The sequence below is a fragment of the Emys orbicularis genome, chromosome 1, assembly GCF_028017835.1.
Source record: "Emys orbicularis isolate rEmyOrb1 chromosome 1, rEmyOrb1.hap1, whole genome shotgun sequence".
Taxonomy (NCBI): Eukaryota; Metazoa; Chordata; order Testudines; family Emydidae; genus Emys; species Emys orbicularis.
This window is the reverse complement of record NC_088683.1, coordinates 248761064-248779532: the sequence shown is the minus strand read 5'-3', so window position 1 is coordinate 248779532 and position 18469 is coordinate 248761064. Positions and strand designations below refer to the sequence as shown.

Below are 18469 nucleotides of genomic sequence, written 5' to 3'. Positions count from 1 at the left end.
TAAATATGTATAGCTGATTAAGAATCTGCAGTGGTATAAATAAAATTTAGTTATGATTGTAAAATGTTCCTTGGAACTTTATGGTTAAGGCTCAGGTGGCTTTCTATACAAAATCATTTTCTTCAATTAGTCATAATGTGACAAAAAAATATTGTTCCACTTGAAACTTTACAAGCTTGGGTCTCAGACTGGAGTTTTTTCCTAAATTCGGCAGAATTTGGTCTTAAAGTTTGAGTTACCAGAACACTCCCAATGAAATATTAAGTTGGGTGGGTCTTTTCACTCAAGTCAGAACTTAATTTAAAAAACTGAAACTTGATTAGTCGTCTTAGGGCTAATAATTTTGTCTACTTAAGAAAGAAAGATGCTTTAAAATGATATCCATCAGCCATCAAATCAGAATGGCTACTGAAACATTCCATAATGGCATCTGTTTTTATTTTTCAATTCCGAATGTAAGCATTTTTTCACCATTTAATTATATGTATGGCCATTGACATTGTCATTAAGCAAGATGTGGACCAATTGGAGAGAGTCCAGAAGAGAGGAAGAAAAATGATAAAAGGTTTAGAAACAGGGCCTATGAAGAAGGGTTAAAAAAATGGGCCATATTTCATCTTGAGAAAAGAAGACTGAGGGGGAATTCGATAAGTCTTCAAATATGTTAAAGGCTGCTGTAAAGATAATTGTGATCAGTTGTTCTCCATGTCCACGGAAGGTAGGAAAAGATGTAATCAGTTTAAACTGCAGCAAGGTTAGATATTAGGAAATACTTTCTAACTGTAAGAATAGTTAAGGAGTGGAACAGGTTACAAGGAAGGTTGTGGAATTCCTGTCATTGGAGGTTTTTAAAAGCAGATTAAACAAATATCTGCAATGGATGGTCCAGGTATACTTGGTCCTACCTCAGCGTAGTGGGAGGGACTAGATGACCCTTGAGGTCGTTTCCAGACCTTCGTTTCTATGATTCTGTGATAATTGGCAGTAAATGTTTTTCCATCTATCATGTGAATTATTATTGAAATTGAACTTAGGGATCTGGAAATCCAATAAATTTATATAGTGTTTAAAGAGCTTTTAATTCTGCACCCAGGATACTCCTAACTTTGCATTTCCAAACTATTGATCATGGAGTATCCCAGTCACATTATCAGGTAGCAGATACGTGGGGTATGATGATCAAATTTACAATTTGGTGGATGGAGTGGGCTCTTCAGTGCATCATGGCTGAGACAATGAGGCTTATGAATTGAATACGGGGGGATGAGAGAGAGATAGATGTATGTTGCTTTTAAGGGGCTATTCAGATAAAATAGTCTGTGATTAGGTTAGTAAATGTGTTGTGGGGAGTAGGGTTGTAAGATTCATCTACAGGATTTAGGCACACATTTCTCCTGGGTTCCACAAAGAAACCCAGAAGCCTTTTTGAAATCTTCCAGAAGCCACTGTTTCAGGGAGCTGTACAGGGGATTATGGGATAGGTACCCATTCAACAGTACAACTGCAGTGGTGTTGAGCAGCACTAGTGTGTGCACAAGGCAAAACTGAAACAGACATGAAAACCAAAATAACATGGCTGGCATGGTAATGCTGCACCACTGGCACTTAGTACACTCTTACTGGTTCAATTTTTAGCATAGACAGGACCAATTAGTTGAAATCTTGTGTGTGTGTTTTCTTTAAAACAGTGGCTCTCAACCTTTCCAGATAACTGTACCCCTTTCGGGAGTCTGATTTGTCTTGCGTACCCCCAAGTTACACCTCTATTTAAAACCTCCTTGTTTACTAAAATCAGACCAAAAAATCCAAAAGTGTCACAGCATGCCATTACTGAAAAATTGCTTACTTTCTCATTTTTACCATACAATTATAAAATAAATCAACTGGAATATAAATATTGTATTTTCATTTCAGTGTATAGTATGATGATGATGGGCGATCACTCGTTACTGAGTATGATCATATTTCCTGGAAGTTATGGGTCCTCAGGTGGCTAATAAGGCCAATCCTTGAACCACAAGTTTTATTGGAATGAAGGCAGATGTTTTCAGGCTCAGCAGGATGCTGTTGACCATGACTGGAAGCCAGTCTCTCCTTCCTTCTGTGCCTCTTGTCCTGTTCAGCTTGTCGGCGAGCAAGTTCAAAATGCAGGGGACCATCACGTAGGACTTCACTCCATTTTAAGCGATCCTGGGCAAGTGTCTCCCAAGTGTCAATGCCAATATTACACGTTTTTTTAGGTTGTCCTTCAGTAAGTCCTTATAATGCTTCTGTTGTCCATACACTTCTTTCAGCTGAGAGAACAAACCTGTTTTAGAAGGCGATGGTCTGGCATTCGGACAGTGTGACCAGTCCAGCAGAATTGCTGATGGATGACCGTTGCCTCGATACTGGTGGTCTTTGCCTCTTCCAGGACACTAATATAGGTGTGCCTGTCTTCCCATTTGATTTTCAGAATCTTACGAAGGCAGCGTTGATGGTGCCTCTCAAGAACTTTAATGTGGTGTCTATAGGTTGTCCAAGTTTCGGACCCATACAACAGTGTTGGGAGAGTAGCGGCTTGATAAACAAGAAGCTTGGTGTTTGTTCGAATGTCGTGATCTTCAAAAACCCTGTGTCGTAAACAAGAAAAAACTACACTAGCACAGCTCAGGCGATACTGAATTTCTGCATCAATGTCTGCCTTGGATGAAAGATGACTTCCAAGGCAGAGGAAATGATCGACATTCTCCAGTGCAACTCCATTGCTTTTGATAGATGGGGCATGTAATACCTCTTTTGGAGAGGGCTGATAGAGCACTTTAGTCTTCTTGATATTAAGAGTGAGACCAAGACATGCGTAAGCATCAGCAAACACATTCAAGATAGTTTGAAGACCTTTCTCAGAGTGGGCAAAGATTGCGTTGTCATCAGCATACTGAAGTTCCACAATAGATGTTTTGGACATCTTACTCTTGGCTTTCAGCCTGCTAAGCCTGAACAGCTTTCTGTCCATTCTGTAAATGATTTCAACGCCAACTGTAAACTTCCCAGCAACTAGGTAAAGAATGACGGTGATAAAAACCGCAAACATGGTTGGAGTGGTGATGCAGCCCTGTTTTACTCCTGTTTGTACTTTGAAAGGTTCTCTCTGGGAGCCAGTGCTGCTCAGAACAGTCACTTTCATATTATCATGAAGCAATTTTAGGACATTGATGTATTTATCAGGACATCCAATCTTAGAAAGTACAGTCCAAAGGGCATGGCGATTCACTGAATCAAAGGCTTTAGTTAAAACAATAAAAGTCATGTACAGTGGTTGGTTTTGCTCCCGACACTTTTCTTGCAGCTGCCGTGCTGTGACGATCATATCCACAGTTCCACAGCGTGGTCAGAAACCGCTCTGTGACTCCGGTAAAATTTCTTCTGACGGGCAGAAGGCAAGTTGCAAGGATCTGCGCCAGAACTTTGCCTGCAATGGCTAGGAGGAAGATACCACGATAATTTCCACAATCCACTTTATCCCCTTTCTTGAAGAGGGTGACCATCATTTCACTGGGTATCTCCTCCTTTATCCAGATTTTAAGAATAAGCCGGTAAAGCTGCCGAATTAGCTCTGGTCCACTGTCTTCAAAGATTTCAGGTGGGGATCCCATCTAGACCTGCTGCCTTGTTGTTCTTCATCTGCTTGGTGGCATTGTGTACCTCGTACAAATTAAGAGGGTCTCCGAGCTCATCCCTAAATGGCCGTTGTGGGATTTGCTCAAGGACTTCATCTGCAACCATAGAATTACGGTTAAAGAGATCGTCAAAATGTTCTTTCCAGCGAGAATTGATGGCTTTGTTGTCCTTCAGAAGTGTGGTTCCATCCTTAAACCGAAGAGAATTCATACCATGGCAAATTGGTCCATAAACAGCCTTGGTGGCATTAAAGAAACCACATGTATTGTGGTCTGCGAGATGTTGGAGTTCTTGCGCTTTCTCAGTCCACCATTTTTTCTTGAGTTCTCTGGTTTTACCTTGGACTTCCGCCCTCACCTTGGCATGGGCTTCTCTCTTTATATTACAATTTATGTCATTCTGCCAAACACGAAATACCATTCTCTTCTCATTAATGAGTTGCTCAATTTCAGCATCATTCTCATCAAACCAGTCCTGATGTTTTCTAGTTTGGTAGCCTATGGTCTCCTCACAGGTATTGGTGATTACTCAACTGGCTCCAGTGTTCCTCAATTTCTTCCGGAAACTCTGATGGGAGCTTTTCTTCTAAGACTGCTTGGAAGTGGTCACGCTTAATAGGGTCCTTCAAATCTTCAACTTGCGCCTGACCTTCTTTTGCAGACTCCATTTGGGAGCGATCTTAATTTTCATTGTGGATCGAATAAGGCGATGATCAGTCCAACGGTCATCAGCACTTGTCATTGCTCTTGTGAGAAGTACGTCACTACGATCTCGGGCACGAACTATAAACGTAGTCGAGGAGATGCCAGTGCTTTGACTGCGAGTGTCTCCAAGATGTTTTGAACTTTTCCTTTTGTCAGAAGAGAGTGTTCGTAACAATAAGTTCATGTTCAGCACACTTGGTCAGGAGCAGAATTCCATTTGAATTGCTTTTGCCAATTGTTCCCTTCCACAGGTCTGAGTCTCGTCCCACACATGCATTGAAATCCCCCAGAAGGATGATCTTGTCTTCTTTAGGGGTCTCTGATAAAATGGTTTCCAACTGAGAATAATAATCTTCTTTTACATTCTCATCAGCATCCAGTGTCGGTGCATAGGCGCTCACAATAGTTGCCTGTTCATTTTTGGTGAGCCTCAATTGGAGTGTCATAAACCGCTTGTTGATGCCAACTGGTACCTCATAGAGGCACCTTACGAGCTTGTTCTTTATACCAAAGCCCACTCCATGCAATCGGGGTTCATCTATAGATTTTTCCCTTCCAGAAATAGGTGTATCCTCCTTTCTCCTCCCTCACCTGTCCTTCTTCATCTCTTCTAGTTTCGGACAAAGCAGCAATATCGATGCTAAACCGACTCAATTCACGAGCACTAATGGCTGTACGTCGCTCTGGTCGGTCGCTGTTTGAGTTGTCCATCGGTACGTACGTTCCAAAGTTGAAGAGTTTCTTACATTTTTGACCGCTGAGGTGGTGATCCTGCTGGATGTGGCTATCCAGCCAGGGAAAACAGAGGCAAGACTATTTTTAGGGTACCTTTTATAACCCCCACCCCAGGTGGGGTGAGCAGAGTGGATCCTAAAAAGGACTGCTCAGTCGTGGGTGCAGCGGCCAAGATGCTTGACCCGCCTCAATCCTCGAGCAAGGCGACTGTGTCACACACCCACTGCCTGTGTGTCGGTCTGTAACTAGGAACTTCCGGATTTCAGTGTCCTGTTCCCGTCGCTGATCGCCACCGGACTTTTGACTTGTGCAATGTTATTTTTCCCTAAAACTGGAAGATGCCTGTGCGGGACTTCTTTTAAAGTGGAGAGACTGGTGCACAACAGTCACCACACTATCCTTGACAGATAGAGGACTTGAAACCAATGGCATGGGCACCATGATGATTGGAGATCCTCTATTTGCTGCAGCCTTCATCCACCTTCACAGCTGTTGTAACATTACACAACAGTTTCACCTCCATTGTGCAGTTATCTTCCGTCTGCTCTGCTGTTGTCTGGAATCTAGCCCTTGACCATTCTGCCATGGGTAGCCCTAAGGGAGTACATGACTCCAGGCAGCATTGCTTTCGGGGTCATTGAGACACGCAAGCCTCTCCACCACTACAAGGTGGTGATCCATGGAGAGGAGTGTACAGTAACTCCTCAGTCATCCCGGTTAACGTTGTTTCGATGTTAAGTTCCTGATCAATTAGGGAACATGCTCGTTTAAAGTTCATTTGGCAGCCGCCTGTTTTGTCCACTGCAGGAAGAGCAGCCCGTTGCAGCTAGCTGGTGGGTGGTTGGAACCAGGGTGGACCAGCAGCCCTCCCTATCAGCTCCCCCTATCAGCTCCCCACTCCCCTAAGTTCCCTGTGCAGCAGCTGCCTACAGTTCAGCTGTGTCCCTCCCCTCCACTGCCATGTGCTGCTCCTGCCCTCTACCTTGGAGCTGCTCCCAGAGACTCCTGCTTGCTGTACGGGGGGGAGGGGGGAAGAGGAGGGCTAATGTCAGGGTGTCTCTCCTGCACCCCACTTACCCATCTTCCACAGAGCGGGGGGACGGGAGACACTATGGAGGGAGCTTCTAGACAGTAGCTGTGGTCTCAGGAGGTCTCAGCAAGCTGACTTAATTAACAGGGCAGTGTACTTAAGCCTGGGGTCAACTACTTAAAGGGGAAATGTGCATTTTCTCTCTCACACACAGGGTGTGTCTCTGTCGGCCCTCCCTCCTTTCCTGCTGCCTCATAGAGTGTGAGAGTTAACCCTTGAGGGCTCAGTCAATTGCTAGTTCATTTAGCAGTGAGGCATTCCCTGGAAAATATCCCACCCTCTAACTCTTCCACCTCAACCAAGCTTCACAATCATCATCACTGTGTACCAGTATTAAATTGTTTGTTTAAAACTTATACTCTGTGTGTGTGTGTGTATGTGTGTGTATATATATAATATTCTTTTGTCTGGTGAAAAAAATTTCCCTGGAACCTAACCCTCCCCCATTTACATTAATTCTTATGGGGAAATTGGATTCGCTGAACATGGTTTCGCTTAAAGTCGCATTTTTCAGGAACATAACTACAACGTTAAGTGAGGAGTTCCTGTATAATATATAGAGCAGTAGAAACAAGTCATAGTATGAAATTTTAGTTTGTACTGACTTCGGTAGTGCTTTTTATGTAGCCTGTTGTAAAACTAGGCAAATATCTAGATGAGTTGATGTACCCCCTCGGTTGAGAACCGCTGCTTTAAAGAAAGGAAAATTTACCTATAATTCTTCTTTTAAGATATCTTCAGGTAGACTTCCTCTCCCTTCCCCTTATAACTCAGAAGTTTCAGTTTGGGTTTTTTAATTTTTTTTGAGGTAGTAGCCTTTTATTTTTGACTGTTCCTTAAGAATAATTATTGTTTTACACATATGAAAAATTTTACTTTTAATTTCTGAAATATGTTTTTATGATTGGTTTTTAGGGAATTCCTTGCTTTCTATATAATTCAGGAATTAACTGGGCAGGTTCTAACTGGAGCTGACGTATTGGCAGTTGGTCAGTGCTTGTAAGCAAAGAGAGGGCTTTTCCTCAACTACTAATATTTCAGAGAGCCAAAAGCTGAAGAGCTTGAGAGAGTTTTCCACCTGAGCTGGAATCTCAAAAGTAGGAATCCTGTGATAATATCAAAAAAGAGTTATAAGAAGTAAGTTCTCTTACTTCCTAGGAATAAACTGCTTTCTATCAAGGCCATATACAGCATTTCATTCATTGCATGTGGGAAAATACCAATCAAAAGATGTGGACGAAATTCTCTGATTTTGTTGTGTGTTGATGCTTATGTAAAATGGGCCTTGTTTAACATTTTTAAATGAACCTGATTATGAAATCTTTGTTTTTGAAGCAGTCTTTCGAGAAATGACAATTTGCCTAAACTTCTGTGGCTTTGTTTACTTGTATTTTGAATAAATGACTTAAGTCTCCTAAGAAATTACTGGATTTTCAGAAAAAAGTTGCTCTGCATTTTAATCAACCATTGTTTTAGATTTCTGAATTTCTGTGATTCCATAAGTGTTCTCAGGGACAAAAAATGCAGGAATACTACTTCTACAGTTAGATTTTTATTAATTTTACAGATCCTTCAGCTGATGAATTAAGGAGGTTAATGATGTTGCATGGTGGCCAATACCATGTGTACTATTCCAGATCCAAAACAACGCACATCATTGCCACAAATCTTCCAAATGCCAAAATAAAAGAACTGAAAGGGGAAAAGGTGGTTCGACCAGAATGGATCATAGAAAGGTAAAATTAGAAGGATGGTGATCTGACTGTTTGTTTAGTTTTGCATTTGGTACATTTCAATGGGAGCAGGCTTCTCCCTTTAAAAAAAGAAAATGTCTAGAAAAACTACATTCTGAATGGTTGTATTAGGATAGATTTATGGTTTTATTTTTAATTGAGTATTGTATTTTTATTACAATCCAATTTGGTTTTTTTAGTTTATCAGACCACACACTAGAAAAATTGTTTTTTCAAAAATTGCAATCTTGCATATTTCCATATTTGCATGATGGCCTCAAAACATAGAAATGTAGATCTTGAGGGGGCTTCGAGAGGCCATCTAGTCCATTCCCCTCATACAGGGGCAGGACCAACTATACCTAGACCAGGGGTCGGCAACCTTTCAGAAGTGGTGTGCCGAGTCTTCATTTCTTCACTCTAATTTAAGGTTTCGTGTGCCAGTAATACATTTTAACATTTTTAGAAGGTCTCTTTCTAGAAGTCTGTAATATATAACTAAACTATTGTTGTATGTAAAGTAAATAAGGTTTTTAAAATGTTTAAGTAGCTTCATTTAAAATTAAATTAAAATGCAGAGCCCCCTGGACTGGTGGCCAGGACCCGGGCAGTGTGAGTGCCACTGAAAATCAGCTTGCATGCCGCCTTTCGCATACATGTCATAGGTTGCCTACCCCTGTGCTAGACCATCCCTGACAGCTGTTTCTCTACCCTGTTCTCAAAAACCTGCAGTGATGGGGATTCCACAATCTCCCTTTGTAACCTATTCCAGTACTTAACTGTATAGTTAGTAGGATTTTCCTAATATTGAACCTAAATCACCCGTAACACAGATAAAGCCGATTACTTCTTGTCCTGCCTTCAGTAGATGTGGTGAACATCTGATCATAATTATCTTTATTACAGCCTTTAACATATTTAAGACTGTTACCATATTTTCTCCTCAGTCGTCTTTTCTCAGGACTAAATTTACCCAGTATTTTAACCTTTTCTCATAGGTCATGTTTGCTAAATCTTTTATCATTTTAGCTGCTCTCCTCTGGGTTCTCTCCAACTTATGCACTTCTTTCTTGAAGCATGGCATCCAAAACTGGACACAGCCCTCCACTTGAGTCCTCACCAGTGCCAAGGAGAGCAGAACAATTTTGATGGAGTGATATATTAATTCTGCTATTCTTTTTCTCTTTCTCCGCATGGTATAGATATCTTGCTTTTTAATCTGTCATGTAAGACTTATTCATAAGGTGTAACTTGAATGTGTGAGCTAGTCCTTTTCTGTTTGGCCATCGTCAGATATTGTCTGAGTAAGCTCCGTTAGCCACCATTAAATAAATGAAAAACAGTTTACCTTACATAAAATATCTGGTTGTTCTTAATAATCTGTCAGGGTACGTAGACTTGAATAAGCAGAAATACTATTTTTTCATTTTAATTGCCAGTGTGGATTGATATAAATCACCAATTTTATTCATGATTTAAATCATCAAGCAGGAAACTTTAAGTAATCAATGTCAATCATGTTTTGTATTTGTACTTTAGTTCTTAAAGGTTGATTGTCATTGGTTGATAATAATTAAAACATGTTGAGTTGCCACTAAATATAGCCTTTACACTTTTACTAAAAATACCCCTAACTAAATCTTAGGTGCTTGGGACGGGGAGGTGTGCTCCAGCAGACACTGGTGCTGGGTGGGAGAGTGCTCCGGCGATCGCTGCTGCTCCTGGGGGAGGGGGCAGCCCGAGGCCCCGCCACTGTTGCTTAGGGGGCTCTGGCTCAGGGCCCCGCCACCGCTGCTCCGGGGCAGTGCTTGGGACCAGTTGCCTGGGGCTGCCGGCACAGCAGCTGGTGTGGCTGGCCCCAGGACTGCCCCAGCTGCTCGGGTTCTGGGGTCAGCCACACCAGCCGCTGCAGAAGTCACGGAGGTCCTGGAAAGTCACAGAATCCGTGATTTCCGTGAAAGACTCGCAGCCTTACTCATAAGGAGTGAAAGTTCCCTCACCCTGATATGCCACCCATGAGCCTTAGTAGGTTTTTTTAACCAACTGCTGCCTGTCCGATGGTGTGTCAGGCTCATTTGGGCTGACAAGCCTAGTAGACTTGTTGAACACTGAAGTGCCCATTAAAGCTTGTCAGGGTTCAAAGATGGAGGAGGTAGTCCTTGGGAGTGAAGAACCCCAACCCTGTGTCCCCTATATCTCCTGATGTTCCTTGGGCCCCATGCAAAGTAGGGAAGGGGTTCCTCACTCCCTATTTATCCCCTGGCTTGGGAGTCAGGGCGGAACAGGCATTGCAGTGGATGAAAGTGGAAGGGACAGCCAAACGCTCTAATTTTGCTTTATTGCCCTACGCCTTTTTCCAGCTTCGTTATTTCTGCTTACTTGCCCCCTCCCCCCCCTTTGTTTCTGCCTTCCTTTAGCTATTATGAGAATAGCCCCAATCCCATGGACGTTATGCCAACTGGAAGGGAGCTCAGTCCTGTGTAGTTCCTGTTTTATGCAAAAAGTTCTCACTTTATGTTCTCACTTCTTGGGAGGACTACAGATTCAGGACTCCACCTCAACAGGATAATGGGAGGCAACTGGTTAACAGGAGATTTTCTGGCTAGTAGACCAACAGGCCTGTTCCTTCCCTTCCCTCTCCTCCCCTATTTCTGGTGTCCATATTTTTAAAAGTATGTTGAAAAATTGGAGAAGATGCAGAAAAGAGCCACACAAATTATTCAAGGGCTGGAGAAGGAGCTCAATCTGTTTATCTTGTCAAAAAGATTGAGAGATGACTTGATTAATGTATAGACACCTTCATGGGGGAGAAAATACTGGGTACAGGAGTGCTCTTTAATCTGAGAGCAGAGAAAGTCATAACAAGAACTATTGGCTAGAAGGTGAAGACAGATAAATTCAAATTAGAAATAAGTCATTAATTTGGAACAGTGAGGGTGATTAACCAGTGGGATAAACTACCATTTCCACCTCTTGCTATCTTCAAGACAGAATGCCTTTCTGGAAAGTATGCTTTAGTCAAACAAGTAACGAGGCTCAATACAGGGGTAACTGGATGAAGTTTAATGGCCTTTGATATAGAGGTCAGGCAGGGTAATCTAATAGTCCCTTCTGGGCTTCAACTCTACCTATCAGTGAGAGTTCTCTGACAGTTTGGATCAAAGCTTTCAAGTTCTGATGTAAGCAGAATTAACCCTAAACCTAATTCAATCTGATCATTCTAAGGGAAATAGTGAAGATACCTAAGAAGAGAGATTCTAATCACATCTTTTTAAAGATTGGAAATTTGCCAACATGATACATGTCTTTAAAAAAAAAAAAAAAAAAAAGTTGCCAGGAGATTCCAGAAATTAGTCTCGTGAGACTCCCCTAATTTCCAGGGGGAACCTCTGCTCCTATTTTGTAATTAAGCATAAAGTAAAATACTAGAATAAATATAAACTGGTACAGTCAAACCAATTCAAGTTCTTTAAGGGATATTATGTCTCTGCAACATATTAGTTCTTTGAAAAATGTAATAACATGGAAAATACTGACTGGAAGGACATAATATACTTGGCTTTTCAACCGCTTTTAATAAGACTTCTCATAAGAAACAATTAGAAAATAATGATGGATAAAGGAAATATTATGACAAGATTAAAACTTGGTTAAGTTGTGTGTTTAAAAAAAAAAAGTCAACGTGAACAGTTCTTTATAGTAAAGACCAGTTAATAGTAGGCTGAAATTAAGTGTTGAGACTGTTAATATATTAAGGCTTGATCCTTTGAGGCACCTAGTGACTCCAGTGTGAAATGAGAATGCAGCAGCTTGAAAGATCAGAATCTTAACTGGCAGAGAAAGTAAGTAGAAAACTGAAGTTTGATAACTTAATTGTTTAGATTAGTAAAATCTTCAGGGGGTTGTGAGTCATTTCTAGGTAGATTTTAACACACACAGGAATTGAGGAGCATCATTGCGGATGAAATATATCAGGTATAAATGTAAAGCAATACACGAGCTGAAATTATCAAAACACCTCAGCAATTGAAGGAAATAAGATGTTTCAGCAAATTAAAATGGATGTTGTATTATAATACAAATTTTGTTGTACAAAATAATGGTACATCATCTGAAAAACTGGAGGACATCTCAAAGGAAAGAGAGAGAGAGAGAGAGATAGTTCAGGACCTTTAAAACCTCTGCTCTATATCTATCTATCTATATAGAGAGAGCGAGCAGAGGTTTTAAAGGTCCTGACTATGGTGATACAAAAATGGTTAGTGGTTTTAAATATGAAAATAGATTGTAAAAATTAGAGAGGAATTGCAGTATTACTAAGAACACAGTGGAAATTGACAACGTGTCCTAGGTTTTTTTTAAATCTCATTCAATAATACAAGAAGGAGGAAAAACTGGAAATAAAAGGGAAGTCTGTTTAGAATAGCCTCACAAAATTCTGCTCCTCTTCCCCAGAGCTAGCTAGGGTTCTCCACCCCCCCAATGAGTGAATAAAAGGACATTTTTTCCCCCAGTAGTAAAGGGTGGGATAATAGATGTTGTCCCTAGGCCAATACATTTTCATGGCAATTTTATAAGTTTGATTTGCAAATAATAAAAGGAAATACTGTTTTATGAAGCATATAATCAGCCTGTGGAATTCATTACTCCAGGAGGTCATTGGCATGTCTAGACTGCATTTTAAAACTTGTGGCAGAGAATTTCAGGTCCTGGGTCTATAGACTTGGGCTTGCATTAGGGCTTTAAAAACAGCTGTGTAGACCTTTGGGCGTCAGCCCAACCCCAAACATCTATGCAGCTGTTTTTATCGCAGTAGTATGAGACCAGGTCTGTAGACAAGGGCTCTGAGACTTATGCCAGTCTAGACATACCCACTGGGGCCTTGTCTACACTGGGATTTTAGCTGTTGATGCAGTGTAATACAGCTTGAAACTGGGGTGAGCTATCGCAGTGCAGACAGTGTCTATGGTAGGTGTGTGACCGATGCAGCTACACCAACGGCTAAAATCTCAGCCTAGAAAATACCAGTATTAAGTACTGTGTTTGTATTCAAAGTTGACAGGATAATTTTGTGACTGTCACTTTGGGTTATTCAAGTTCATGTGATGATATGAAAGAAATTTCATACTTCAGGAGTATAAACGCTTGGTTGCTACACCAACATTTTTTTATACCTGAAAGGTTTGAAATGTCATTTAATTCACAGTATTCATAAAGGAATGTCATTTAAGTTGTATAAATGTATCAAAATGTACTTAATTCATCTGTTTTGGGGACTTTCTCTATTGTAGCTGTTTTGATTACACCTTTCCCTAGAAACCTTCCCAGTTCTCTCTAAAAATGCTAACTAGTTTGTTTCTCTAATTGGGTAACATGATCTCCCTCTACATTCTTCCCTAATTGTAACATGACAGCCAATAGAGGCTTTTCCCCCTGCTAAGTCCCTTAATGAAGTACAGGTCTAAGCTAGTTAGGAAATATATCATGGAGAAAAAAGTATTGAGGTGTTAATAAATGGTTTTGATAAATCATCTCTCTCTGTGTGTCCTCTCGTAAAAGCTTTGAATCTAGCCTGATTATTTGCTTCTTATATGTATCTCACCCTTCCCTGGGGTAAAAAGGACTTCCACATCAGCAACACCTCTGTTCCAGAGTGCAGTATGGAGATCTGCCTGTGGTCAGGGGAAGGGGTAGTGGCTAGGAAGGGAGCACATCATCTCCTCCACCACCACCATGAACAGAGCTCAGGAAGGAAAGATTAAAATCTCATTCTGGGTGGGTTTTTGTTGATGTCAGGATCCCACTTTAAAGGAGAAGGGCTCCTGAGGAAGCTACCAGCTTCTCCAAGGCCTAATAGTGCAGGTCTGGTGGGTAGAGACAGGGCATACCAGAAGCATGGAACTGGAATGGTGAATGACAAATCTTCATGAGAAGAACCTCTGGAGGCTTTCTTCTCTTCCCTGCCAGTGTATTCCCTCACAGGAGGGGACAGTTGAGCCTGTAGAATTCCAGAAGCTGAGGGAACTTTTTAAAGGTGAATCAGATCCTAGTGAAATTCCCATCTGTTTTTTTTTTTTTTTTTTTTTCCTGGAGTGAGTGCATCTGTCTATTACAGTGTTCAGAGTTAAATGGATTTCCCAGCACATCACTGATCTGAGACAATTAGTTGATAACATTTCTATTATATTGTGAATATGGAGTACTTAAAGTCCAGGATTTGGAACTGAAGTATTGATGTCCATCAGACCAATAAAGTACTGACCCCTTTTAAAGCTACTTGCTTTTTGTGATCAAATCTGCTGAATTAATATTTGTTGAATTTTTTTGGCTATACTTGTATAGCAGTTATTGTGGTAAGTGTGCTTAATTTTGGTCTATTGTACAGTAACTCCTCGCTTAATGTTGTAGTTATGTTCCTGAAAAATGCGACTTTAAGTGAAATGATGTTAAACGAATCCAATTTCTCCATAAGAATTAATGTAAATAGGGGGGTTAGGTTCCAGGGAAATTTTTTTCACAGTATAAGTTGTGGCAAAGTACCTTCTTCTCCTCAGCAGGCTCAGTCCTTTTTAGCCTTGGAGACACAGGCTTGGGCAAGGCAAAACCTTGCAGGTAGCACAGGGTTTGGCTATTCCTTTTCTCAGTCAGCCCCTTGTGCTTGTTTATCTTCCCTTCTGGGGACAGAGTGCAGCCTTCCTTGCAGGAAGGGTTCAGAGCCTTGCTGCTCCTAGCTTACTGGCAGCTTCCCTGGTTCTCTCCCTCTCTCTCCCCTCCCCTTCCACGCCAGGGAGGGTTTAAAAAGGTCCCAAGCAGTTGAAGCCAGCTGAACCCAATTAGTTCCCTGGTAACCCCTTGTCCAGCTGAACCTTATTTCCCCATGGTTCTCTCTCCTCAGTGGCTTGGGAGAGGCCTTTTTAACCCCCTGGGACTGATTACTACCCCCCCCCCCCTTTGTAGCTGTTTGTCCTGGGTTTGCTACAAAGTTTTAAACAAACAATTTAATACTGTACATAGCAATGATAATTGTGAAGCTTGGTTGAGGTGGGGAAGTCAGAGGGTGGGATATTTCCCAGGGAATGCCTTACTGCTAAATGATGAACTAGAACTCGGCTGAGCCCTCAAGGGTTAACATGTTGTTAATGTAGCCTCCTGCTCTACAAGGCAGCACGAATGGAGGGAGAGGAGACAGCATGGCAGACAGAGACACATACCCTGTGTGCGTGCATGTGTGAAAGAGAGAGCGAGAGAGAGAGAGAGAGATGTGCATTGCCCCTTTAAGTACGCTGAACCACTCTAAGTAGATTGCCTTTTTAAGTAGACCAGGAAGTTGAGACAGCCGCTGCTGCCAGCATGCTCCCTTCCTCTGTCCTGAGCCCTGTCGTGCCCCCCTGCTCTATGGAAATGGGGTGAACAGGGGGGAGGGGGGACACCCTGATATTAGCCCCTGCGCCCCGCACAGTAAGCAGGAGGCTCCCGGGAGCAGCTCCAAGGCAGAGGGTGGGAGCAGCTCCAAGGCAGAGGGCAGGAGCAGCACATGGTAGTGCAGGGAGGGACAGCTGACCTGCCAGCAATTGATAGCCTGCTGGGTGGCTGCCACACAGGGAACTTAAGAGATTGGGGAGCTGATAGGGCGGCCGCCGGTCCACCCTGGTTCCAAGCCCCCACCAGCTAGCTACAACGGGCTGCTCTTTCAGCAAGTAGTGGATAAAGCAAGCAGCTGCCAAACGACGTTACAAGGGAGCATTGCACAACTTTAAACGAGCATGTTCTCTAATTGATCAGCAATGAAACAGCGTTAACCGGGACGACTTTTAAGTGAGGAGTTACTGTACTTCAAATAAAAAAAATGTGACTTTCACATCTTATATGCTTACTTTCTAGATTTCTTGAACAATCGTTAAAATTCTTGTTAGCGGTTCAGAGTGTGTAAAGTATTTATCAATTTTATTGTCATCCTACTTACTCTATCCTCATTTCATATCTTGAACTTCTTACATTTTTAAAAATGTAAAACAATTTTTCCCCAGTTAGGTGCAATACATTAACTCTTTAGAGGTTCAGATAACACAACTGAAATATGTGGACACTTAAAGGACTGCAGAGAAAAGCGCGTATAGCAAGACAGCAAATTGTAATGATCAAAGTATTAGCCTATTATAACTAAGATAATGTTAGTTTACATATTTTTCTGAAAGCCTTGAGTGATAAACTTTTGCTTCTTTTCTGTTTCAGCATAAAAGCCGGACATCTCCTCTCATACATTCCATATCAGCTTTACACAAAGCAGTCAAGTGTTCAGAAAGGTCTCAACTTTAATACCATATGCAAACCTGAAGATCCTATGCCAGGTCCTAGCAATATAGCTAAAGAGCTCAACAACAGGGTGTAAGTGTTTCCAGTTTGTTAATACTGACAAAGCTGTTGATCGGTCAGTTATAATCAGTTTAAAATGATACTTGTATAGCATTTTATCACTTATCTCAAAGCATTTTACAAAGGAGGTTAAGTGTCATTATCCACATTTTACAGATGGAAAACCAGAGGCATAGAGATATGAAATAAGTTGTCTAGGGTCCCATAATTGGGACTTGAAGAACCCAGATATCCTATTTTTGAGTCCAGTGCCTTGGCCTCTGTACCACGCTTTTCCATTATGTTTCTACTGTAGGACACAATGGGTATAGCACACAGCTGTATGGAAACAATGTGTGTTGCACACATTAAAAGAATCTGACCAGTGATACTGAAATTAGGTCTTTGGTCTAAAAAGAATAATACATTGAGATAATTATTCCTTTTGGTAAAGGTTTTGGAGCAAGTATAAATGAATATAGCTGAAAAAAATAAGTTTAAAATGTTTCAATGCATAATTTGCCTGTGGACATTTTTACATTTGAGAATTTAGCAAAACTCAACGGGAGGACATGTATATGGATAAGGAAAACCAATTATATTCTAAAGGATTTTAAAAATATAAAGAACAAAATTGGAGGGGGAATAAACCCTAACGCTTGTAGGTACAAGTTAGTCTCTAACTGATTTGGGAGGGAGTGGAGTTAGGAAGAAATTTCCCCCTATCGGCAGGTTATTCCATAATTGCCCATTTTTGGTGTCTCTTGCAGAATCCTCTGACACATCTGGTATTGGCTGTAGTCTGAGACAGGATATTGGATTAGATGGGCCCCACGTCAGATTCAGAATAGTAGTTTATATTCCTATATGTCACACAAAAAGTCAGTTAATACTTGTTTTAGTAGATTGTAGACCTAATCCTGCATAGCAACTCTCAAGGAGGATTCAGTTTATTATGGAATTGGACCTATAGCTAGTGACAAATGAAAGTGCTCCTACAGTATGTACATTCGAAACATTTCTTTTTTCCTTACATTCATCTGTAGGTGATATTATAGTAACCTAAACCCTAGTTTAATATTAAGCTGGTAATAATTTGGGGATGAAAAGAATATTCAGACTTTCATAAATGTCTAACATAACCATTCTGAATTTTAAAACTTACTGTATACTATGACTCTATTAAGTCAGTGCCACTGGGAAACAACAGCTTCCCAAACACAGTTATTCCAAAATATTGTTGATATGTTTAATGTAGTTTATAATTGCAGTAAGCTTAGATGAATTGTTATCACAGCTAATTATCTTTCTGGTTTTATTTGCATGTCAAGTAGCTAATTACCAATCACTTTTTGAATGTTTGTTTAAATGGCTTTCTGTGGGAGTATATAGGTTTTTATAGACCAAGAATCCACTTAACTCTTAAAGTCTAATTTTAATTGCACTTTTATTCATTGGTATTATTATAGTATTACTCTTTGAGGTAAAAGTTTTGTCTTCACGGTATCAAGGTAAAAGTAAATAGCTAATGTACCTGTGGCACAACACTTCCTGTTTATTTTTATACATCCATAATATGCAAACAGTTTTGCTTAAAGAAAACAAATCTCCAAAAGCTGTGACTATTTTGACTTTATAGATCTGGAACAAGTTTTAGCTAGGAGAAAACCAAATGGATTTCAGCAAACTATCCTAAATCTTCCTCCAAAAAGGAGAAATAAGTTTTTGATCTTTGCAATGAACATTTTCTATTATACAAAGAGTGTAAAAATTGCATCTTTGGATAAAATAGAAGATATTCCTTTCCAGCAGCCTTACATTATTAGTGCTGTCCAAGGAGTGGAAATCCAAGAAATCCAAATTACTGTGTTGCTCATGGTCTTTCGTCAAATATGATATCTGTAAATCCAGAGAAAGTTGCCTTACTAATGAGAAAGCATGATTAATGCAGGAGTGATCTTTAACTCTTATATTAGTAATATTATAGCGAATCTGCAAAAGTTTGTGTACAGAAAATACTGACTTTTTGAGATGAAAGATCATAGTTCAAACTTAGTAATAAAGTCATATAATCTTCTACCTCTAATAACCTACCAGGAGTTTGCATGTGAGCATTCAGAATCCCTAAATTATATATATTTTGTATATGTATATGTAAATACTTAAAATTACTTCTTGATGAACTGTATCTTTGC

General features: G+C 40.6%; 1 protein-coding gene across 1 annotated transcript in view; it reads left to right on the top strand.

The window, feature by feature from the left end:
• Positions 1–18469, top strand: part of REV1 (REV1 DNA directed polymerase) — a 97318-nt gene that overhangs the window by 17996 nt on the left and 60853 nt on the right. The window contains exons 4-5 of the mRNA XM_065407087.1: positions 7757–7925; positions 16155–16307. Coding sequence (XP_065263159.1) covers positions 7757–7925; positions 16155–16307 — 322 coding nt within the window. The remainder of the gene's footprint in view (positions 1–7756; positions 7926–16154; positions 16308–18469) is intronic.